Source organism: Chiloscyllium plagiosum, chromosome 29 (assembly GCF_004010195.1).
Source record: "Chiloscyllium plagiosum isolate BGI_BamShark_2017 chromosome 29, ASM401019v2, whole genome shotgun sequence".
Classification (NCBI taxonomy): domain Eukaryota; kingdom Metazoa; phylum Chordata; class Chondrichthyes; order Orectolobiformes; family Hemiscylliidae; genus Chiloscyllium; species Chiloscyllium plagiosum.
The window spans coordinates 28,768,776-28,793,333 of record NC_057738.1 but is presented as its reverse complement, the minus strand read 5'-3'; the positions used below and the strand labels follow the sequence as shown (position 1 = coordinate 28,793,333).

General features: G+C 40.6%; 1 protein-coding gene across 17 annotated transcripts in view; it reads right to left on the bottom strand.

The window, feature by feature from the left end:
• Nucleotides 1-1,563: 1,563 nt before the first annotated feature.
• Nucleotides 1,564-24,558, bottom strand: part of LOC122564459 (FH1/FH2 domain-containing protein 3-like) — a 650,002-nt gene continuing 627,007 nt past the window's right edge. For 14 of the 17 annotated variants that reach the window (XM_043719360.1, XM_043719365.1, XM_043719368.1 and 11 more), the window contains 4 exons: nucleotides 23,067-23,090; nucleotides 14,199-14,379; nucleotides 11,932-12,093; nucleotides 1,564-8,674 (listed from right to left, as the gene is read on the bottom strand). In XM_043719360.1, the coding sequence (XP_043575295.1) occupies nucleotides 8,592-8,674; nucleotides 11,932-12,093; nucleotides 14,199-14,379; nucleotides 23,067-23,090 (450 nt within the window). In that variant the 3' untranslated portion in view covers nucleotides 1,564-8,591. The remainder of the gene's footprint in view (nucleotides 8,675-11,931; nucleotides 12,094-14,198; nucleotides 14,380-23,066; nucleotides 23,091-24,558) is intronic. The other 3 variants (XM_043719363.1, XM_043719377.1, XM_043719378.1) reach the window with 1 other exon arrangement.

Sequence of the window (24,558 nt, the reverse complement as noted above, 5' to 3'; positions counted from 1 at the left end):
TCTATGAAAGAGTTCTAACTCCTCCTGCAAATTACCCTTTGAAGTGGTGGTGGCAGCCTGCAATTTTAAACTACTCCTATTCATATTCATAGGTCGGGGCTTCCAAGATTAGTTGTGGCCCAGCATCAATGAAGTAATCAACATCCAAGTCAAAGACGTCATACATCATCTTGGAGGCAGACCCTTGAAAATGGTGATGTGCCTATGAACCTACTACTCTGACCTTCTAGGTAAGAGAGGCTGAGTAGTGTTTTCAAAGAATTGTACAGTCACTACAGTGCATCTTGTGGATTGCAGACAATGCAGCATCCGTTACAGTGGTAACTGATGGTCCTTCATCTATGGTTGACAGTTATGAAGGCAAGTTATATTCATGAATATAAAGATGGTCTAGGATTTCAAAATTTAAGGTGGCAGATGGGTGCTTTGTGCTGGATGGTGTTGAGCTTTGAGCTGCACCCACTTAGTCAAGTAGAAAGCATTCTATTGCATTGCTGACTTGTGCCTTGCAGGTGGTGGAAAGACACTGGGGGAGGTAGATGAAATTATCTAGCCTCTGATTTGCTCTTGGTTAAGTTTATGGTCAAAGGTGACCTCCCCAAATCTTGCTCCTCCCAAAACGTGGTGATGAGGTATTCAGTGAAGGTGGTGCCACTGACCTTCAAGGAGTGCTCTGTTTACATTTACTCTTGTTGGAGACAGTCATTGCTTGGCATTTATGACCCAAATGAATTTACCACCTATCAGATCAAACTCAATGTTGTCCGGTTGCAAATAGAATTGTTTTCATTGAAAAAATTGTTCAATTAAATTGAACATTTTGAAATCATCAGCAAACATTCTTACTTATGACCTTGTAATGGAGTTTGGGTCATTGATGAAGCAGCTGAAGATGATAGAGCCTAGGGCACTATCCTGGGGAGCTCCTGCAGAGATGCCCTTGGGTTGAGATGACTAACCTATAAATAAGCATAACCATCTTCAACATCCACCATTAACTTGCATTTTCCCAAGATCAATAGGGTTCCTTAACTCTACACTCGATTAAAGGTTGCATTAAAAGGGCAGTCACCCTGACTTCACCTCTGGAGTTCAAACTTTCTGTCCATGTGTGAATCAAGATGGTAAACAACAGTTAGGTCTGAGCACTCAAAACAGATACCAAAATTATGAGGGAGACAATTTTTTCAAAACATTCAAATCAAATCAAATCAAATCAAATCATTCAGACAAACAGATCAAAATAAATGACTGACATTTCAGACTGAAAAGAACAAAGAACAGCAGGAGCACAGGAACAAGATTTTCAGATCTCAAAGCCTGTGCTAACACTCCTCCTACAAGCTACACTCACATGGGATGGTTAGAGATGAACTTCCAATATTGTAGCCAAAATCAGGGTTCTGCTGGAGATCTGTTGGGAATGCCGGATTGTAGAAATACCACGTTAGGTCAGAAAAAGTAACTGCAGATCCAGTCCTGGAAAATTCAATGCTACAGGATTACACGAGCCTCTGAATATTTCATTTATTGAGCTTGACAAAACACAGGACACAGGCAAAGTATGCTTAATAAAGCTTTATTTCCATATGTTTGTACACTTTACTGTTGCTGCAAGCTATTGAACTGTGAGGGTTGTGATGAAAGTTAAAATGCAGGGTTTTGCAGCTAGTTTCACAGGTTTACTTTGAATGGCACTGGAAGGAAGTCAGAGAACATTGCAGTACTAGTTGAGCAGGGAGTAGGGCAAATGGACAGAAAGATGGATAAAGTAGACAGACTTTCCTTCCCACTAGTATTAGTGAATGCAGCAACAAGGCTTCCTAAGGCTGTATATATGTTGGCTGTGGAGTGAATGGTTTAATAACAGTAGTTTCATGTCCTTAAAATAAAATTGACACAACAAATGTAGTTTCAGACACACAAAAGTAACAGATAACAAACTCCCTTATCTATAATGAGCAATTTGTGAAGTAAATAATTGACCATGCATGGCTTTTTAAATTACAATTCACAGATTAACACTGCATTCAGCATGTCTGATTTATTTTACACTATGCTACACACAAAAAAAAATATGAATAGCGACATTTACACAACTGTACAGCATTGCCCTTCTTTTATTCTTATTGTTCTTAGAAACTTGCCCTTTCTACTTTACAAGTCCTTTAAAAAAAACTGTTTATTCTCTTTACAATTCCCAGTTCTCAAAACAAAAGGTGTTAATTATTGTGAAGACTGTTTCAAATTAAATGAGAATTGATGAACTTTTGTTTTTATCCTTTAATTAGAAAGTGGAGATGACTATTTGTGTGGCCTCGCTACAGTGTTAAAGCTTTGCGTATATTCATACCAGAGAACCAAAAGGCTGTGAATCTTGTCCTGGCAGCCCTTTGCAAGGGCTGGTAAACTATAAGGTCTGATATTCAGCTCTACTGTCATCAGTAAAAGTGCAGAGTTTATGAGGAAGCCTGGCTTCAGGTTGCAAAGGATTGCAAATGGATAGTTTCTTTTTGAAAGAATGCATTTGCTTTCCTTTTCTAAAAAAAACACAAAAAGCAAGTAAGAGTCAGTTTTATCCAAATACTCCAGGAAGCTTCATTACATAGTTTGTAACCTTTACAGAATCCAACATTCATGTTGCCAGTGTAATGTAGCCACCTTATGCAATCCAGGTAAGTTTAAGAGACAGGTGCTATGCTGCAGGCCAAGGCAAAAATAAAATCTCAAACTATTGAAGGAAAGTGATTAGGCTTACCCCGTATTAGAGCTGTAACCAGATGAGAGAGAAGTGATCACCAATTAGGGTTATATTCAGAAATCACATGTAAAGCTGACTTTGAGAAAACTAAAGTTGGCTTTCCTAATTCAAACACAAGGGTTTTACCAACACCAAAATGAACATATTGCAATGCTGATTAATCTGAAAGTGGCATTATTGAGCACTGGTATAAATTGGCAGTTTTAAATGAAAGATTACTAAGACCAGAAGCCAAAGATCAAAACAAGCAGGGAAAGTGTCTGTGAAGTCACAGTAGCCAAAAGCATCTTCTTTTTAAATCAAAAATACAAAACTGGTTAAAAAAAAAGAACATGCTTTTCCCAGAATACATCAACCTCTCCAAAACAAAAACTAAAAAGTAATATCGTTTGTATTTCTGCAATGTAGACTTACCTAAATGCTGGCAACCTGTCTCTCAGACCAGGAGCAAACTTTAATTTTCACCTTACAATGTTCAACTGAGATATAAAGGAAATTAGATATAACACTTGGGATGTTACGACAATAGACTTGTGGAATAACCCCTACGGTTACTGAAAGGAAAGAGTTTGGAGTATTCAGTTAGAACAGACAACTTTCCTGTGGTTAAGTAATTCTAATTCCATATGTTGGATATGAGAGAAAGGGAGGGAGCAGCCGTGATGGTGGAGAGTATCTGGAATGGTAGGATGGCTGCTTTTGAGCTGAGGAAACCAAACTCCTTAATGCCCTGCTGTCTTCATATTTCCTCTGCAGGTTTATTACCTGCAGCTTCCTGACTGAGAAGCCTGGTGTTTCTTAGGTGGGAAAGCCTGTAGAACAAATCTATGATTGAGTGCCCTGAGATTAGTTGGTCTGTAAGGGTGTGAAGTTGGTAGATTTGAAAAAAAACAAGTTATACTGAGCCTTATGTTACACTGGATTGGACTAGGGTAGAATATTGCACCAATCTGGACATTATACTTAAGGGATGACACAAAAGCTTTGGAGAGGATGCTGAAAATTGTTCCAGGAATGAGAGACTTGGGTTACATGGATAGATTGAAAAAGCTGGCATTATAAGGATTGAGGTTGCCAAAACCAAGAGAGGCCTGGATAGAGAAGATAAGGAGAATCTATTTCCATTGGCGAAAGAGTTGAGAATCAAAGAGTGACAATTCAAAGTGAATTGCAAAAGATCCAAAGGCAACATTGTAAAAAAAATACAACCAGTTGTTAGCATTGGAATGAACTGCCAGTGTTGGTGGTGGAGGTATTTTCAAATATGGCTTTGAAAGGGAACTTAGTTTTGTGAAGAAAATTGATTTCAGGACTATGATAAAATGTTAAGGATTGGGAAGAGCAGAGATGCATTTACAACCATCAGTTATAGTCACGATGGACTGAGGGACCTCAGGCTGTGCTGCAATCAGTCTACAATTCTATTTTGTTAAATCACTATGCTGTACAATTGCATGATCATACGAAATAAAGGAGCAAATTAAGAAACATATTCAATGAATAATGAAGAGACAGATGTTGAACTATTAAAGTGCACAATGCTTTTTGTTGGCTTTAAATTTGTAGTTCCTCGTGTAACTGCTTTATACTTCTAAAGTATATCCTCCATAACATGCTGCAGCTGGTGATCCTGCACTACACTAGAACAAACTGTTTTCATAATAGTAATCCTTTCAAAGAGGTAATTATAAATAACACTTAAACGCATAATTGTTAAGTGTTATTGACTTCGGTTCGTCAACTTCTGTTTTAGCTCATTGTTGACCAGTTTTACTACTTTCATGTCAAAAACACTATACTTTGGATCAAAAGTTAATGGCCAGACTTAAAACATTGCAATAAATGAGACACAATGCTAGGTGATGAGATTCGCAGAACTAAAGTTCAAGTTTTGTGTCATCAGTGTTAAAAGAAAAGCAATAGACCATACTTCAAGACTTAAGTATTGCTTCCTACAGATTAAAACATGGCTGATCCCATTCTTCATTCACATGTTAATTTAAAATATTCTAAAATTGGATTCCAACTTGAGATCTTTTTGGTCAGCAATTGCAATCAAACTTTAAGCTGCTTCATCTAAAGCAGACTGCGCTGTTTAAATTAGCCCACTATTTCAGAGCTCATGTATATATACTAATTGGTCTTTTACACATTTTAAAATAATATCTACATTCTGGCTTCAAGGCAACATATCATTTTCAAACCCTTTTTCTCTAGAGCGCCACTAGTGCCATCAGTTAGCAGGTGGGACTGCCTGAAGTCAATTATTAGTTTCAATGTTGGAAGGTTTGTATCACTCTGGGAGTTAGCGGACAACTGACCAAAATCTGAATTGTGTGAACACCAGAATATGAAACAGCATCCAACATCTGATTACAAACCCACCATGGACATCACAACTGCGCTACAATGATAATGAGACACTCCAGGAAATGAGTACAACCTTTAACACTTCATAATCAATAATCACTGAGCAACTCTGGATGGAAAGAGGCATGGAAATCTAGTGAGTGTTGAGTCAGGAATTTGTCATGATATCAAAACAAACAAAACATTTTTTAAAAAAAGGAAAGGAACACTTTCACATCTGGACCTTCCCTCACTAAGTCCAAATCCAAGTAGCGATTCACTAATTTTGATTTCCTTATATCTTGGAAGTGGTCTGTGTTTAGAATCATGCACATGTTCAGATTTTTGGCCTTGCCACATAACTGCAGATTATTCTAATGCTCCTGAAACCTATAAATCTACAAAAGGTTTCTTCTGTTCTTAAAGTTAGATTAAGAGTAATAAATTAAGAGTTAAAATAATTCAGAGTGATGCTGGATTTAGTCAGTACCAGTAATACCCTTTCCTCTTCAGTAAGATTGAACCCAGGCTTCTAAAACAAGTGACTTAATCAGCATCTAACACCATGAAAACACATGGAGATTTAAAAATGTCCAATTCTGGACAGATACTGAGAAGTGGGATTCATTGATGTGTTGTTAAGACAATAACATAGCCAGAAACAATGCACGTGTAAAAAAATAAAATAAAAAATCTTTTGGATCTGCCACCTTGGTCCAAGGGCTGATTAATTCATTCCTGGGTTCTACAAAACACATTAGTTAAATAATTCAGAATTTTTTCAAGTTTAAACAATAAATGGTACATAGAGACAGGACAGTAAAAAAGCAGCAACACAATTATGGGGCTCAGGTGACCTTTAACTGCATTGAATCTTGTCTGAATTCCTTTACAATGTTACTTGCCACTGATTATACAGGAGCTTGATATACTTTCTGATATTAAGTGTACTTTATATATTCTTTCCATCAATTAAAAAAAGCTCTTTATCTACCCCACCTCCCAAGCCTTTTCACAGCAACTCAACCTCAGCAAATTATAACATGCGTCTTTTTATAAATATTTTATGATGATTGTTGCCTCCCTAGTTATGGGGACATTGGGGTGGGCTTTAATTAGCCCAATAAGGATCATAGCAACAGTTGCAGAATCAGTGGGGAACCCCTGCAAAAGGATCAACACAACTAAGTGCCCTTCAGACATATAAATGGCTAACATGGAGTCTGTCTTGGGATTAAGTATGCTGATGACAGATGTTCTGCCTTCCAGGAGCCAGAAGCTCCCCTCACGACAGTCAGCTGGCGACAAATGTGTTCACTGGAGCCCCAGGTTGCTAATGGAGCCCAGGCCAGAGGTGAGGGAGGGCAGGATGCAATTTGGGGCTGTCGGGAAGGTTTGGCAACTTTCATTGCCATCAACCTTCTTGAAGACAGGTCCCTTGATCAAACACAGAATGCCTGTTAACCAGAATGACAGGGTTATCCAGGTTGCCTTCAGGAAAAGCTACGCAGCCTCCACTGAATTACATGCATTTTAATGTTGCCGAGAGACTTCTGTGGGATCTCTCCCGGATTAAATGGATCCGGCTGATATGTAACCCAACTAATTAAATTCAGCCCATTTAATTATAAGCTCATAACTAAGCAAGATTGAGCCCAAGTATATAGAAATTACTGGTGCACTGAATTGAAATGGATAGAACACCCTTAAAATAATTAAAAGCATCTTCAAAACATGGTCAACCACAACACAAAACATTTTGACTTTGGATTTCAAACTTGACTGATAATGTCCCCGAATGATTGAGAATATCCTCACTTGTCACATTCAAAAGACATTCTTGTGGTCTATTTCACGCATACAACCACTTCTGCTTTCATAATAACATTTCAACATATTCTATACTCTGGTGAAGTACAGTAGCATTGCTTTGGTTAACGGTCAATAAATCACCTTACAAGCTTGAAGTGAATTTACAGAAATAGATTTTTGACTCGCTCCTCACTCAGCCAGCCCTAACCATACTTGCCTCATCTCAAGGACTTCAATCCTCCAGAAGGACCCACCCCATAGCTCAAAACACACCATTTTTCAATTTCAGGAACCTAGTCCCCCTATTAACTGGGTAGTGGGAAGAAAAATGACCAGTACTATACCATTAAGGATTGCTTACTGAATTTCAGAATTCAAAATGTCTGTCATTTTGATTCCCACTCCTGGATGTAACGCACATATACATTATTACTAAAGTACGTGACAATGCCAAGTTTAGTTTATTGCAAGGCCAGTGCATTATACTTTCTGCTTCTGACAAAATTCACACCGCTTCATGTCACTGAGATTTGTGAGCATCCAGCGGCGAATGAATGGTGGGGTTACACACTGAGTCCAAATTCTGGATTACTCCATTAACTGCAAACCGGAAACTATGGTCAGCACAGGGTCTGGGGAAGAACTGTTCCAGATGCTACATGCAGCAATGTCTTAAATGCATTCTGAAAGGCCTTCAAACATTCTATTCAATAATGAACAATCAAGGCCAATCTTCATCTAATAGGCACATAAGCTAAGGTCAAACTTCTGCTCTTCAGCCAGTATAGAATCACTCATACACATACTCAACAAAAAACTACTGTCTGACCTTCTCTGAACAAAGCAAGTCAAGAAAATTTTACTGCAACATGACTTCAAGAAAAAATGCAAAGCTATTAATAGAGAGGTCAATTTAATCTCGTGCTATACAGTCCCACCACTTTTAGCCATTATTAGTTACACTGAGTGAATAAGGGAATATCGGTTACCTCTTTTAGGCCCTTCTCTACCAGTATTTCATAATACTTAAAATGAACATTTTAAAATATTGAATGTGCATCAGTGGCAGTAGTATTCTGGTGGCAGGATTGGGGGTGCGGGGGCGGAATCCTTTGCCATCACTAAAGAGGCTTACAAAAATAAAACAACACAGAATTGAAGGACTGATGTTCAAAGCATCTTAGATTCATTTTGGAAGAAAGTTACACAACTGCCATAAGAAAGTTTTAACAGACAGTGGGGTCGTTGGCCTGTCAACATCAGCACACTGTCTCTTTAAGACCCGGTATTCTCACTGATACGGTGAATGTTCCTGCTACATAAGTAGGCCACAAGTAAAGCCAACGTAAACATATCACGTACAACAGCTTACTCAATAAATCTTTCTAATCACTTCAATTAGATACGAAAACAAAAAAAAGAATACTTTTACCAAGGTATAAATACTTCTGAACAATCCTGATTTTAAATTTTAAGAAAGCTGTCAGAACTTTAGTGCCAATACACGACATCTCTTTCTAGCTCTTGCTTCTCATAGGCGTCGTATGATGACCAGAGCTGGGGGATTGCTGGATGTCAAGAGCAGCAGTTGGTTGCCAGTTGATGTTTCTAGCTGTGCCTTGTCCGAACGTTCGCGGTGTCTCCTGCCTCAGTTCATGCTCAAGTCACCTCACACCTGCATCTCTGAGGTGGAGAGTAAACCCAATGCTTTGGCCTCTTCTGGCGTCAGGCCACTCTTTAATGTTCTTCTTACTGTAAAAGAGGATAAATTCAAACGTATCAACAAGGTCTCACTTGCAACATGCCTTTTTCCAGCACTTGGGGGAGAAAAAAAACCCTTGCACTTTTCAGAATGCAGAGTTGAATCCCCCTCACACCAGACATATTTACTGAGCAGTTCTAAGGATCTGAACTGGCCCGAGAGAAGTAGACCAATGGAGTTGGTCTAGTTAATACAAGATATCTATGAACCAATGGAGAACACAAAAACAAAATTAATAACAGTGATATAAAATACTTCATCTAATATATCTCTGCCCTGGAATGGTGAGCCAGCATCTGTATTTTATTGAACATTAGATTTTTAAAAATTCACTCAGCATTTATTGCCCCTCTCTAGTTACCCTTGAGCACCTTATTTCAGCAATTTTAAAAATACTGGGAAGGTAACAACAAATTAATGAGAATTCTGAGTTCTGATCATTAGTCAGACCACACACCTAGAGTATTGTAAACAGTTTTATAATCATACAGGACAAAAGAGCCCCTTTGGCCCAATGAGTCTGTACTGCTAAAACAATGCTAAATCTACAATAGTCCCACTTTCCAGCACTGGGCTTGAATGGTATGACATTTCAAGTGATCGTCCGGACACTGCCTAAAGGTTGAGAGGTTACTCACCTCTACATCCCACCCAAGCAGTGCATTCTAGATCCAACACCACTCTCTGGGTGAAATGCTTTTCATTACATCCCCTCAAAACCTCCATCTTTCACCTGAAAATTATGCCCCCTTGGTTTTGGTTCCCCTATCTGAGGGGAAATACACTGGCACTGGATACAGTCCAGAGAAGGTTCATGACATGGGGCGGCACGGTGGCTCCGTGGTTAGCACTGCTGCCTCACAGCACCAGGGACCCAGCTTCAATTCCTGCCTTGGGCAACTGTCTGTGTGGATTTTAATTTTTTTTTGTGGGTGGCTCAGTGGTTAGCACCGCTGCCTCACAGCACCAGGGTCCCAAGGTTTGATTCCAGCCTCAGGAAACTGTCTGTGTGGAGTTTTCACATTCTCCCAGTGTCTGCGTAGGTTTCCTCCGGGTGCTCCGGTTTCCTCCCACAGTCCAAAGATGTGAAGATCAGGTGAATTGGCCGTGCTAAATTGTCCATAGTGTTGGCTGCATTAGTCAGATGGGTCTGGGTGGGTTACTCTTCGGAAGGTTGGTATGGACTGGTTGGACCAAAGGGCCTGTTTCCACACTGTAGGGAATTTAATCTAATCTAAATGACATTCATTCTGGGTATCAACAGTAAGGGAATCCAGGGTGACAGGGAAAGCAGGAATGTGGAGTTGAGGATAATCAGATTAGCCACAATCTCAGCCACAAGCAGACTTGTGGGCCAAATAGCAGAAAATGAGGAATGTAGATGCTGGAGACTTGGAGTCAAAATGTGTGGCACTAGAAAAACACAGGTCAGGCAGATGTGCCAAATAGCTAAATGGCCCCCAAAAGCCTTATGGTCCAATATCCTCTTCAGCTGGAATGTCTATATCAACCTTCATCCTTGTCAGGATGAAGCAAAGTAGTTAATAAGAACCAAGCCTACATCTTCCACATGCATGAACAAATTTCTATGTTTCTGATAGACCATACCCTCCTCTTCATCATCCTCTTTGCTGTTAATATACCAATAAAACACATTTGGATTTTCTTGATTGTACTTGCTAATTTTTCTTGCACCCTCTCTTTCATCCTGATTTCCTCCTGTTTACTTAAACCCTAGTGCTCCAGCTCATATACACTGGCTAGCTCAGTATGGCTGGATTGCAATGCGGAGTGATGCCAACAGCCTCGGTTCAATTCCCGCACTGGCTGAGGTTACCGTGAAAGTCCCACAATGTCAAATTCTCTCTTTGCTTGAGGTGTGGTGACCCTCACAGGCTAAACCACTATCATCTATCTCTCCCTAATGAGAATGCGGTCATATGATCTGCTAGGATAATAGTGACTTTATTTTACTATAATTCTGCAGGCCTATGACAGTCACAAAAATTTAATACTGTAGTAAGCTTTATTTTTCTGCTGCATCTTAATCTGTATGTTTCTGGACAACCAGTGGCTCTCGACTTGGCAGTACCACCCTTTTCTTTAATGTTGGGGCATGCCGACATTTTACCCATAGAATCCCACTTTCAAATGCTTCCTGTTGATTTGTCGCCAATTTTCCTTCAAGTAGCTGTATACAGTCCATTTTTACAGACCACCCCTCAGTTTCGGAACTCTTTTTTTAAACCACAAATTAAAGCTCCTATTCTTCTTCTACCTTTGTCTTTTCCCACGATGTTCAATAACCGTGATCTTTCAAATGATCACCCATCAATACTTCTTCCACTCGTTCAGCTTCACTTCCGAAGACAATATCAAGACGACCGCCCCCACACTGAGGTGCACTCCATGTGTTTGCTATCTATTTTCTCAAGGCTAAGAGCTTCCAGTGTCACAGTTACTGTAGGGCCATGCCATCTCTGTTTGCTGTACAAGTTGCTGCTCATAAAGGATGATGGCAGCAATCCTCTCTAAGTGCTGGAAACTACAATGTGCACTTGGCTTAATGTGACAGAGGAAAACCACAAAAGTAGTTTCCTGCAGTTAACAAGATAATTGGCATCAGCACGAGAGACATTATTACACACTTTGAGAATGGTCAGACTCTAGGTCTCAATCCTTTGAGCCGTTTTGCCCTTCAATCTACATGAGATCATGATAGGGGCTGGTGCGTATGGCACTCCTCAGTATTAATCCACTCACACCTAAATACAACCACCATAAGGAGACAAAAGAGAAACTGAATAGAATAAGGATTAGGCACAGGAACGGGATCTGCCTTCCAATCCAGAGGTGGTTGGCGCAGGAGGTATGGGTCCGTCAGGGAAGGTGGTGAACTGGAGACCCAGGGAGAAGCACCACAACTTCTAGCCCACTGAGCAGAGCTTATTTGCATGAAAAATAAGCCCGAAGCTCAAGCAACAAAACAAAGACCTTTAAAATCTAATTCACACGGGAGTTCAGTAGCATGACTGGATTGGGGAAGAGATGAAGCAGAAAGGTGGAAAACACGTCAAAAGAAACAAACCTAAATATTGCAGGGGATAGAAACTTGAAAGACTGCTGGGGACAGCGGGTCAAGTTACCTGAGAACATTACATGGTCAGGAATGTGATCTTTCCTCAGAATTATTGCTATGCGTACTGCAGTAACACACACAGTGGATTTGGGAACACAGGCCACTCACATGACTTCCTGTTTGCACGTGATCTTTTCCTCTCTCTAGGCACAGCTCGCTGATTTGGCACCTGAGTAGCTGACTTGACAATCCGATCCATTATTTCGTCTGCGGCATCGTCTGTGGCATTTGGGGAATCATCGTTGCCTGCAGTCCACGATCCAACACGGCCTAGATGGAGCGAAAGCCATGGAACACAATGAGCGAGTTACAATTTGCAACTCTATGGCTAAAATAGTGACGCAGAGCATCAGGCACTAACATTGACGGGAGGCAGCCATGGGGAAAGTCGCAGTGACAAGAAAAGAGGAGCCCAACCCGATGAGAGAACCTAGCACAGGGGTGGGGAACCTGCGGCCTTCTAGGTCATTGTGTGTGGCCTTTTGAATGAATCCAAATTTTGCAGAACAAATCTTTTATTTTTTATTAATATATTTTTTTGTCCTTTATTATTTTTATTTTAATCTTAAAATGAATGTATTTAAAATACCAGAGAGTAAAAGAAAATTCAACGAAATAATCCTCTCAGACTGAACGCCCACAATTAAAAAATTGCGAAGTCATGAGGGCTATTTCGACACCTGCTATGCTCATGATTTAGTTATTTTAGTTAGTTAGTACATAGTTAGATTTTACAAAATAATGTGAATTTTGAAGTTTCTTGGATGTGGTCTTATTAGATTACAACTAAAATAATGTGGCCTTCCAACATGAAAAGGTTCCCCACCTCTGACCTAGCACATTCAAATACCTTTGGACAGTCCTCTGACTGACACAATGGAGTGGAGAGTGGTCGACCAGGAGATAGGTGGCTGGATTTCTGGGCTGTAACTAGAGTTACACAAGGGAGAAGCTTCCATAAGAGGCTTCCTGATCCAAAATAATAATTCTGAAAGGAGTTGCTCTTAAAAACTTGGCATCTGTTGCCTCAGATCTGATGCTATTGCCAGGGCACAAGACCCCTGAGTATTACTTGGGCTGACTCCTACCCTGTGCAGAGAAATCTCTGCAGATGGCTTAGCTTTGGCCAAAAATTGAACGGGTGGGAATGGGTTCAGCTTATCTAGCCCTGATACTTTAAAACTCCGCTCTACTCGATTGACCTTATCCCACCTGTTTAAGTAACCCAGAAAACGAATAAAAGTAGAATTATATTATTGCCGAGCTCTTTCCATGAAAAGTCAATTACTAAGTTGGATTCGAGCGAACTAAATTGAGAAGGGTAGACCATTCCACTGTTTCTTAGGCTGACGACCAAGAATGCTCAGACACTGACAGGCAGACTGCCAGTTCGCTGCCATTAAAAACACTGCTTTTGATTCCCTTTTGTTTGAAATAGGCACTTCACATCTACATACTTCTGGTGATCTGGACACTGTGTTGTGGAACCTACTTTATTAGGGAATATCAGTCAGCAAGGTGAACTAATGAGACTCTTTCGTGCTTTCCTCAGTGCTGTGTTGTCTTTTTATTGAACGATTTGTGAGAAAGCAGAGGTCTGTACTTGTAGTTGTCATAGACAAAGGGTAAATAATGATGACTTTCTTGTTTAGATCGGAGTGAGGTTTGATTCATCGTAATCCAAGCCCTTGGATTGATTTTCTTCACCCAGTTAAGATGCTGGGGCTGTCCATTGTCAAGGTGAGCCCCTCCCTGTGCTGATCTCAGATACAGACTTCGAAAATTCAAGGCAAGTGCTCAAAGAATGGGAGGAGGCTCATGCATAGCTCTCACCCAAGACAGTTTCAGTATTGTTGCAGATTTTCCTATCTGCAAAACAAATCAAGTACACAAATCACGTCATTCTATTGGCAGCTTATGGGGTGGCACAGTGGCTCAGTGGTTAGCATTGCTGCCTCACGGATCCAAATTCAATCCCATCCTCAGGGGATTGTGTGGAGTTTGCATGTCCTCTCTGTGTCTGTGGGAGTTTCCTCCAGTTTCCTCCCCCAGTCCAAAGATGGATAGGTTAGATGGATTGTCCATGCTGAATTGCCCATAGCATCCAGGGCTGTGCTGGCTAGGGGGAGTTAGCCATGGAAAGTACAGAGATAAGGTAGGGACGGTGGAATGCTCTTTGGAAGGTCTCTATGGACTTGATGGGCCAAATGGCCTGCTTCCACACTGCAGAGATTCTATGATTTTATGGGGAGTTTAAATACTGGCATGGACCTGTTGTACCAAAAAGCTTTTTTTCTGTATTGTGCCGTAAATACTAGATAGTAATTTGCAACTGAGGCATCAGATGAGTTACCAGTGTAAACAGGGCCATTTACCTCTGCTGGCCCTTGTTCGGGTCCGCACCCCTGGCACAGCGGTGGTGACTTCGCCACATGGTGCGGAGGTTTTCAGAACTGCTTTCATGTTTTCATGTTCTGCTGCCTCTTCTGCAGACTGCAATCCGTGCGGCTGGCTCTCACCCGAGACAGTTTCTGTGTTGCTGGAGAACTTTCCTGTCTGCATAACAAATCACATACACAAATCACATCATTCCTTTGGCAGCCCGTGGGGCTATATTCTTTCACATCTTAGACGTACACACACTGCATGTCTATGAAAACACGTACGTAAGCATGTGCAACAAAAGGAGCACTATCTGAGATCCCACAAGAAGCAACTTTGAAATTACTTTTGTCTGGGTGACAAACGATGTTTCAGAGCTCAAGTGGCTGCACTGATTGCTTTTGGACAAATCTCTACTTTCTTTTGCTATTCTTCCCTCACCTTTTTAGCAGGTTGGATATGCTTAAAGTGTAAAATACAGGCCTGTCCCTGCTGAGGTCAGCTGCCCCATTGTAAATGGGGGTGGTGAGCAAAAGTCACATTTTCTCTTGTACAAAACATTCACCTGGTGGTGTGAGGGTTTTGGAAGTCCATTAAATGCACACAAGGTTCAAGAGCTTGTGAAGAAAATGGAAAACCTGAAGAATTGGGAACATTCTGAAAATGTTTTGACACCATTAAATGTCACGATTAGGTTCTGTCCTCTTAAGATAAATTGGCCCTTTACATTGACCAACACAGTCCAAGTGTTCACTGCAGTAAGAACGTTTCCAATGGACAAAGTACCATGATGTATTAAAAGGTACAAAGTAAGACTTCTGTTGTAATGTTCTTATGCTCTGGCTTAACTGGATTTCCAAATCTGGCTGTCTTTTAAAAATCAAATACTTCTAAAGCTAGGAGATATGGTCTGCACTTACTCCCCTGTCATTGACTGACAAAACATCCTGCATGGAAATAGAAGTGGATATTTGTTCGGTCAGTACAGCTGGAAGTTTTTGTTACAATAGATATTCTATTGTGAATGCTTGGCTGGGTTTCAAAATCTTCAGCTTAGCAGGTGGTCTTATTGATCTATTGAAACTTTGGAGCCTATAATAAACAAATTATATCTTTGATGTAATTTCTTGTTTGTTTCCAAACCTAATACATTCTTAAATTACTCCAATATTTCTTCTTCCCCTTGGGATTTCTGTTCAATACCAACATGTGCCTGAATTCAGGTTTTTTTAAAAAAAAGATCGTTACAAGTTTAATGATTTTAAAATAATTCCCATTACTACTGCAGGTTTCTCAAGAACTGGGCACAGTGCAAAGTAAGTATGCAGTTATGGAGGATAGATACATGGAGGAATATGTTCTTGGGAAGGGGGAAGATGGTGTCATTGAGAGGATTGAGGGAATCTGAGGGGGCAGGAAAGTTTATCAGAGAATTTGAAGCAGCACAGGTTATAGGAGTTGAGGGAGAGTGTGTCAGGGGACCAATAATGCGAACTAAGGCAGTCCCCTAACTGTCCCACCTCTGCAGGCACACTCCTCACACTGTGAATCTGATCAATGTGAAGGGATAGGAATCCTCAGTAAAGTCACACAAGGGTCAAGTGTGAATTTTGAGATCCACAAAAGTGCGCAAGTCTGGGTTTACTGAGTCCAGATAAAAACGAAACCCAAATTGTCAACCTTAAACCTGAAAACGTGACCTTGCCTTCCAAATATTCTATAATACCATCTTGCCCTTTGGAATGATCATGAATTTATTTCTAAAACTATAAGCAACATTTAGAGTCTGACTGCGATCAGAGGAGTGTTGCAAATTCGCACTTTTTCATGAAAAGATATTATCCATTTAATGGTGCCTAAAGAATCGTAAATTTCAATGTGAAAACTGAGTTTTCCAAGCTAATCAGAACCAGGGCATGAAGGTTTGCAAGGATGAAAGTGAGTACTGCAGATGCTGGAGATCAGAGTCTAGATTAGAGTGGTGCTGGAAAAGCACAGCAGGTCAGGCAGCATCCGAGGAGCAGGAAAATCGATGTTTCGGGCAAAAGCCATTCCTGATAAAGGGAAAGTTTGCAGCAGAGTTTTGGTCGACTCTCAAGCTGAAGTAGTTGCTGACTGGGCCATGATACATACAATGCAATATTAACCTCCAGCCTCAAAAGGCTAGTGAAGGCCTACGGGAGTAAGACATGAGAAACCATTGGAACACTGGTCCTTATCTGCCTTTTACACCAACAAGTTTCTTGCATCTGATTGTCCACTTCCGGAACATCATTATTCTTTTCAAATACAGACACAAAACATGGTGCTGCTGACAAGACCAGCATTAGTTGTACATCACAATTTGTCCTAAAAAAACGAATGGTGGGCTGCCTTCTTCAACTATTACTGCCTTGTATGTACATCCCAGGGACAGGCATTTGGGATTTTAACACAGCAGGATTGAAGAAATAGTGATTCGCTTGCAAGTCAGTGGGTGAGACTTGTGGAGGAAATTGCAGATGGTAGCTTTTCAATGAATGGAACATAGAACAGTACGGGTCCTTCTTTCCTACTCTAAGATCAACTGTTCTTGTAATTCCAGATGGTGGTTTTAAAAGTGCTGTAGAGATTCCTCTTGTAAATGGATCATGCTGCAACCAATGTGAGATGGGAATAAACACTTTGGGAGGGACTAGCAGGCTGCTTTGAAATGTGTGGTGTCAGACTTAAAGAGTTGTTGGAGTTGCACCAATACAGTGGTGCCAAATGGAGAGCATTCCATCACCCTCCTGACTTGCGCTTTGTGAATAGTGGAAATGGTTGAGAGTGGCAGAGTGAGTTACTCACTGCCCAACCTCTGACCTGCACTCATAGCCACAGTATGTGTGCGCGCATTGGTCCAGCTATCTACCTCATTAACTGGGACCTGCATAATGTTAATGATGGGGGAATTCAGTGGTTTGCACACAGGAATAAATCTAGTCCTGAAAAGGAGATGGGAGTTGTACCTGCACTGGCTCTTCAAACAAGCATCATTACCCAGTGTGAACCACCTGATTTCACTGGCAGATAAAAAAAAAGTCCCAAGGAGACTCTGATGCAATCTATTGGAAGGAACATACTGCAAAGTTTATTCACCAAGATGAACAAATTAAGGTGAGTGAGTGATTTAATGTCTGAAAGGTGGTGAGTAGGAGAGCATGGACATGCATCAAATAAGTGGCTTTATAGTACAGCTGAGCTGCTGAAGGCCACTGTGCAGCAAGGGACAACCAGCTAGAGAGTGCATATGGGGTGGTGGGCACGAGTGCATGCGGGGCTGAGGGGGAAGAGTGTATATGTTGGAGGCTGAAGTTGGGGACTTGGAGGTTGTGGTGGGAATGGGGTTTGGAGGACTTTGGAGGAGTGCGGTGTTTGTGTACTTACAAGGAGAAATTGCAGATGAGTGTCTCAGTTCAACAAAGACTCTGAAACTGTTATTTTCCAAAAGGCAACTCTAACCTAAATGCTCCTCTTGGTCCTAAATACTCTTGAGTAAAGCAATCCTCCTTCTCTGAAATCCTGCTGCTGAGATTGAGCTATCTTCAACTATGCTATCACCATCTAGCCCCATGTAGCTGTAAGTAAGACTAACATGAAACACGTTATAAGATGGAATGAGGCAGACAAGCAACTTAAACTTCTAGTTGTCAAGCTCTTTGTTACCTTTCGATTTTAAAAGTGACTGATATTTTGCTTTAGTTACAGAGTCATAGAGATGTATAGCACGAAAATAGACCCTTTGGTATAACTTGTCCATGCCGACCAGATATCCCATCGATTTGCCAGCACTTGGCCCAGATCTCTCTAAACCCTTCCTATTCATATATCCATCCAGATGCCTTTTAAATATTGCAATTCAACCAGTCTTCACCACTTCCTCTGGAAGCTCATTCCACACACACACCATCCTCTGCGTGAAACTGTTGCCCCTTAGGTCCCTTTTATATTGTTCCCCTTTCACCCTAAACCTATGCCCTCTAGTTCTGGACTCCCCCAAAAGGGAAAAGACCTTGTCTATTTACCCTATCCATGTCCTACATGATTTTATAAATCTCGATAAGGTCACCCCTCAGCCAGAGAAAACACCCCTCCAGGGAAAACAGCCCCAGCCTATTCAGCCTCTCCTTATAGCTCAAATCCTCCAACCCTGGCAATATCCTTGTAAATCTTTTCTGAACCCTTTCAAGTTGCACAGCATCTTTCTGATAGGAAGACCAGAATTGCATGCAATATTCCAACAGTGACCTAACCAACATCTTGTACAGCCGCAACATGACCTTCCAACTTGTATACTCAATGCTCTGGCCAAAAAAGGAAAGCATACCAAACGCCTTCTTGACTATCCTATCTACCCGCAACTCTGCTTTCAAGGAACTATGAACCTGCACTCCAAGGTCTCTTGGTTCAGCAACACTTCCTTGGAACTTCCCATTATTGCAACAAGAAAGTTTTTTTTTCCCACTTGCTTGCAAGAAGAAGCAGAATTTAGTACAAGAACAGTGTGGATATTTGGTGCTCAAAGTTATTTTATGCAGAAATCTGAAAAGTTTCAGGCTAATGATATGCAGGAACATAGAACATTACAGCGCAGTACAGGCCTTTCGGCCCTTGATGTTGCGCCGACCTGTCATACCAATCTGAAGCCCATCTAACTTACACTATTCCATGTACGTCCATATGCTTGTCCAACAACGACTTAAATGCACTTAAACTTGGCGAATCTAGTACCGTTGCAGACAAAGCATTCCATACCCTTACTACTCTCTGAGTAAAGAAACTACCTCTGACATCTGTCCTATATCTATCACCCCTCAATGTAAAGCTATGCCCCCTCGTGCTCGCCGTCACTATTCTTGGAAAAAGGCTCTCCCTGTCCACCCTATCAAACTCTCTGATTATCTTATATGTCTCTATTAAGTCACCTCTCGACCTTCTTCTTTCTAACAAAAACAGCCTCAAGTCCCTCAGCCTTTCCTCGCAAGTCCTTCCCTCCATACCAGGCAACACCCTAGTAAATCTCCTCTGCACCCTTTCCAAAGCTTCCACATCCTTATAATGCGGTGACCAGAACTGCACCAGAGTTTTTTTTACAGCTGTAGCATAACCATAATCCCTCTATTAATAAAAGCTAAAACACTGTATGCCTTCTTAACAACCCTATCAACCTGGGTGGCAACTTTCAAGGATCTGTGTACCTGGACACAGAGATCTCTCTGCTCATCTACACTACCAAGAATCTTACCATTAGTACTTTGCATTCCGGTTAATCCGACCAAAGTGAATCACCTCACACTTGTCCACATTAAACTCCATTTGCCACCTCTCAGCCCAGCTTTGCAGCTTATCGATGTCTCTCTGTAACCTACAACATCCTTCGTCACTATCCACAACTTTAGTGTCCTTAGTGTCGTCTGCAAATTTACTAACCCACCCTTCTACGCCCTCATCCAGATCGTTTATAAAAATGACGAACAGCAGTGGACAACACCGACCCTTGCGGTACACCACTGGTAACTGGACTCCAGGATGAACATTTCCCATCAACCACCACCCTCTGTCTTCTTTCAGCAAGCCAATTACTGATCCAAACTGCTATATCTCCCACAATCCCATTCCTCCACATTTTGTACAATAGCCTACTGTGGGGAACCTTATCGAATGCATTGCTGAAATCCATACACACCACATCAACCGGTTTACTCTCATCTACCTGTTTGGTCACCTTCTCAAAGAACTCAATAAGGTTTGTGAGGCACGACCTACCCTTCACAAAACCGTGCTGACTATCCCTAATCAAATTATTCTATTCTAGATGGATTATAAATCCGCTCTCTTATAACCTTTTCCAACACTTTACCAACAACTGAAATAAAGCTCACTGGTCTATAATTACCAGGATTGTCTCTACTCCCTTTCTTGAACAGGGGAACCACATTTGCTTTCCTCCAGTCTTCTGGCACTATTCCTGTTAACAATGACGATTTAAAGATGAATGCCAAAAGCTTGATAATCTCCTCCCTGGTTTCCCAGAGAATCCTAGGATAAATCCCATCCGGCCCAGGGGAATTATCTGTTTTCACACTCTGCAGGATTTCTAATACCTCTTCCTTGGGAACCTCAATCACACCTAGTCTAGTAGCCTGTATCTCAGTAATCTCCTCGACAACATTGTCATTTTCTAGAGTGAATACTGTCAAAAAATATTCATTTCGTGCTTCCCCTATCTCCTCTGACTCCACACACAACTTCCCACTACTATCCTTGATTGGTCCTAATCTTACTCTTGTCATTCTTTTATTCCTTAAATACCTATAGAGAGCCTTAGGGTTTACCCTGATCCTATCCGCCAACAATTTTTCATGTCTCCTCCTGGCTCTTCTGAGCTCTCTCTTTAGGTCTTTCCTGGCTACCTTGTAACCCTCAAGCGCCCTAACTGAGCCTTCACATCGCATCCTAACATAAGCTGCCTTCTTCTTCTTGACCAGAGACTCCACTTCCTTTGTAAACCAAAGCTCCTGCGCTTGACAGCTTCCTCCCTGCCTGACAGTTACATACTTATCTAGGACACAGTAGCTTTTCCTTGAATAAGCTCCACATTTCTAATGTGCCTATCCCCTGCAGTTTTCTTTCCCATCTTATGCTTTCTAAATCTTGTCCAATCGCATCGTAATTGCCTTTCCCCCAGCTGTAACTCTTGCCTAGTTGTATACACCTATCCCTTTCTATCACTAAAGTAAACATAACAGAATTGTGATCGCTATCACCAAAGTGCTCACCTACTTCCAAGTCTCACACCTGCCCGGGCTCATTACCCAGTATCAAATCTAATATGGCCTTGCCCCTTGTTGGCCTGTCTACATACTGTGTCAGGAAGCCCTCCTGCACACACTGGACAAAAACTGACCCATCTATAGTACTCGTACTATAGTGTTCCCAGTCAATATTTGGAAAGTTGAAGTCCCCCATGACAACTACCCTGTCTCTCTCACTTCTATCGAGAATCATCTTTGCTATCCTTTCCTCTACATCTCTGGAACTATTCGGAGGCCTATAGAAAACTCCCAACAGGGTGACCTCTCCTTTCCTGTTTCTAACTTCAGTTAAATGAGTAAATCTTAAAATCCTCCATGCGCTGCTCCTATGCACAAAAACAGCACTGCATCTTCTGGCCAACCTAATTCAAACATCACGGATAATATTATGCCCTTGTATGAACATTTTAAATACAGAGTAAAAACCTCAAAATTGTTAGGCCTTCTCCATTTCAGTCTACGTGGAAAGTCTTAAATGACAAAATAAAAGTTGCAGGATTTGAAAATTGAGTTTTACAAGTGTGGAGATTCATTGCCACAGATTTTAATAGTTGCGGATTTTTTTTTCAAATTCAGTTTTGGAACTTTTTGCTCATCTTTATTGTCTCTGTCTTAATCCAATCCAATTTGCATTCCTTGCTCAAGGCTCTGTATTCTATGTTAACCTGTTAGATTGACGAATTGATTGGGACATTCACAGTTGCTTGTACAGTTCACAAAGTCACCACATGCCACGTAGAGGGCACCACATGAATTTCATCTCCTACTTTCTGCAAATGCTCACATAGGTGGGGAGGCACAAACCTAACAACAGGTGGGCACCGTTCTTTGTTGGACTGCAGCCAATTCTGGCTCAGTGTTATTAAATTCATCATTAAACCCAATTAAAATTGCATCTCATATACAGTGCTGGAACGGGATCAGGGAAGGAGCTCAGTAGAGATAAAGTTTGGATTTCTTTAACAAAGAGATGGTACAGAGAGTTGACTGATCAATCTCCTTCTGCACTCGAAGCTTTTAAACGACATTTTTCTTTCATCAAGATAAATGTATGGGAGGGATCAGTGGAATATCAGTGCACTATTCATCCAAAACAGCCACGCAAGCTGATCACCCTCAGTCAAACCCAAGTCACATTTTAGTGGGTGTCTTATAATTTCACACATTTGGTTATTGTTCACAGACTACATTAAAGACAAGACCTTCATTTGCAATAAATGAAAATTAAGAGAAAGTATTTACTTTTAATCATGACATGAAAACAGATTTGAGTTTTTGAAGATGGAAGCATTGTTTGAGATATTGCGAATCCTTCATCCCATTAACTGTCTGCCTTGTGAAACCACAATCCATATAAAAAAAAATCTGTCAGCCTGTTTCTAAACATCATTCTTTTCTCAGGTAGCACCAGATCAACAGGACCACTTACAGAATTGTGTTTTTAATAACAGATTATCTATTTAGCATTGAGTATCTTCTTGCTGCATAAATATGGAAATACAACAAGCATAACGCCGGTCAGATATTCAGAGAGATTTAGTTGGGGATTTTATTGTTTTGAAGTACTGAGGAAAGAATTCTCTCAAAGAATTGATATGCAACAAGAAAAAAAAGTGGAAAACTTAACCAAGTAACATCTTATGCAAAGGAATTCCACACACAGATATCTGAATATGCATTACCAGTTTAAACAAGGACATGAAAAGTTTATATTGAACACAGGCATCTGAAAAGAGTTTGAGGAAATTCTGTTACACCTACATCTGGACAGAATCGAAACCAACAAATTTGTGCATCAGAAGCTCCCCAGACATTAAGACATGTGAAATAACACTGTCAAAACACTCAAACACACTACCATAGGTTAATGCTATTTGAAGAAGTGCGATTCAACATGAGGGCCTGGCTTGCCATTGGCTCATGTTAGCCGTGCACTGTGATAACAACAGTTAGAATCAACACGATATTAGTAAGAATCTGTGCCCACAAGACAGTGGTCACCGCAATCACATACAGCTGCCATACCTCACCATCATCTTCGTCATCAGTCTGAAAAAGAGATGGGACGAGGAAAAGGTGGTGAAGAGGAATGTCATAATACACAGGAATAAAAATCAACAATTAGAAACATAGCAAACTGGCCTGAAATATAAAGAATGGATGGAAACACATAACCCATATTACATGATGGCAGTCAGTACTGATTGGTGCTGGCTAAGCTATAAGCTGATAACTGAATAAAGTTCATCACTTTACTCCTTGCATTTACTTTTTGACAATAAAAAATACAATTCAGCAAAAAGAGTAGCTCAGATGCCTGTTCAGTCAGAGCTCACTAAACACCCATCAGTCTCCATCTGAACTTACCAAATTTTGTTTTGTGCTGAGCTGAAATAGTGATTCTGTAGCAAACTATGATAATACTGTGTAACTATAGACATAATTTAAAAACAAATTAAGAAGATTATTTAAGATATCCCATAGTTTTTATACATCAAATACATCAGCAGTGAATTGGAGGTTTTAAGATAAAAAGTACATGCGGCTTACAATGACTGAAATGGAAAGAGCTCCTAGTACAAAGCGTCCGACAGAAATAGCAAAGGTAATTCAGCAAACTACAAAAATGTTTAAATTGGCAGTGGGTCAAGTTAATTATACAAGTTTATAAATATGAGGGATGACTTCAAAACAGAAAATTACTGAAATCCTACACATGCATGCAAAGAGAGTGGCTGAAAGCATTGCTGGCAAGACCAGTGTTCATTGTCCATTCTTAATTGGCCTGAAGGAGATGATAGTAAGCCATTTTTTTGGAACCACTGCAGTCCATGTGGTGTAGGACCATCTGCACTGCTGATGCACTTCAAGAACAAATTAAATAGTGCAGCTCTTCTCTGGATGATGGTTGAGAAGAGAAACTCGTATTCCTGATAAATTTGTGCTTAAGTCTGGGTGGTAATGCAGCTGATAGTGGTTGGTCTAACTTGGAACAAATCCATTTTTAAGAAAGAAAACAAACTGGCATTCACATAACACCTTTCATGATCTCAGGGCATCTCAAAGTACTTTCCAACTAAGGAAATAATGTAATTCGGCAAGTATAGTTATCATACATAAACTAGGGTATCAATAAAGCAAGCTAACAATTAGATCCTAAACACATTGGAAATAAGATGTAAAACTGAACATATACAATTTTAAAATATGCACATGTATGAGATGATGATCAGTAAAGGAACCTCCAACTGAAGCAATTCAAAAGAGCAGTAACTGAAGCTCATGGTCACAATTTGCAAACCACAGAATGAAGGCTGAAGGAAAAACATCCAATTCATAAACAATTTGCACACAATGAACAGTATGCATTTCAACAAATAAATGTAATAAAGCTTCAGATAACTAAAAAGGCTGGCACTTCCATGCTGACGAACTATAGATATTTTTGTGTATACAAATTCTGCCCTTTGAGCGGGCAAGGAATATTTATCCCTTCACTGACACCTAAAAGCCAAAT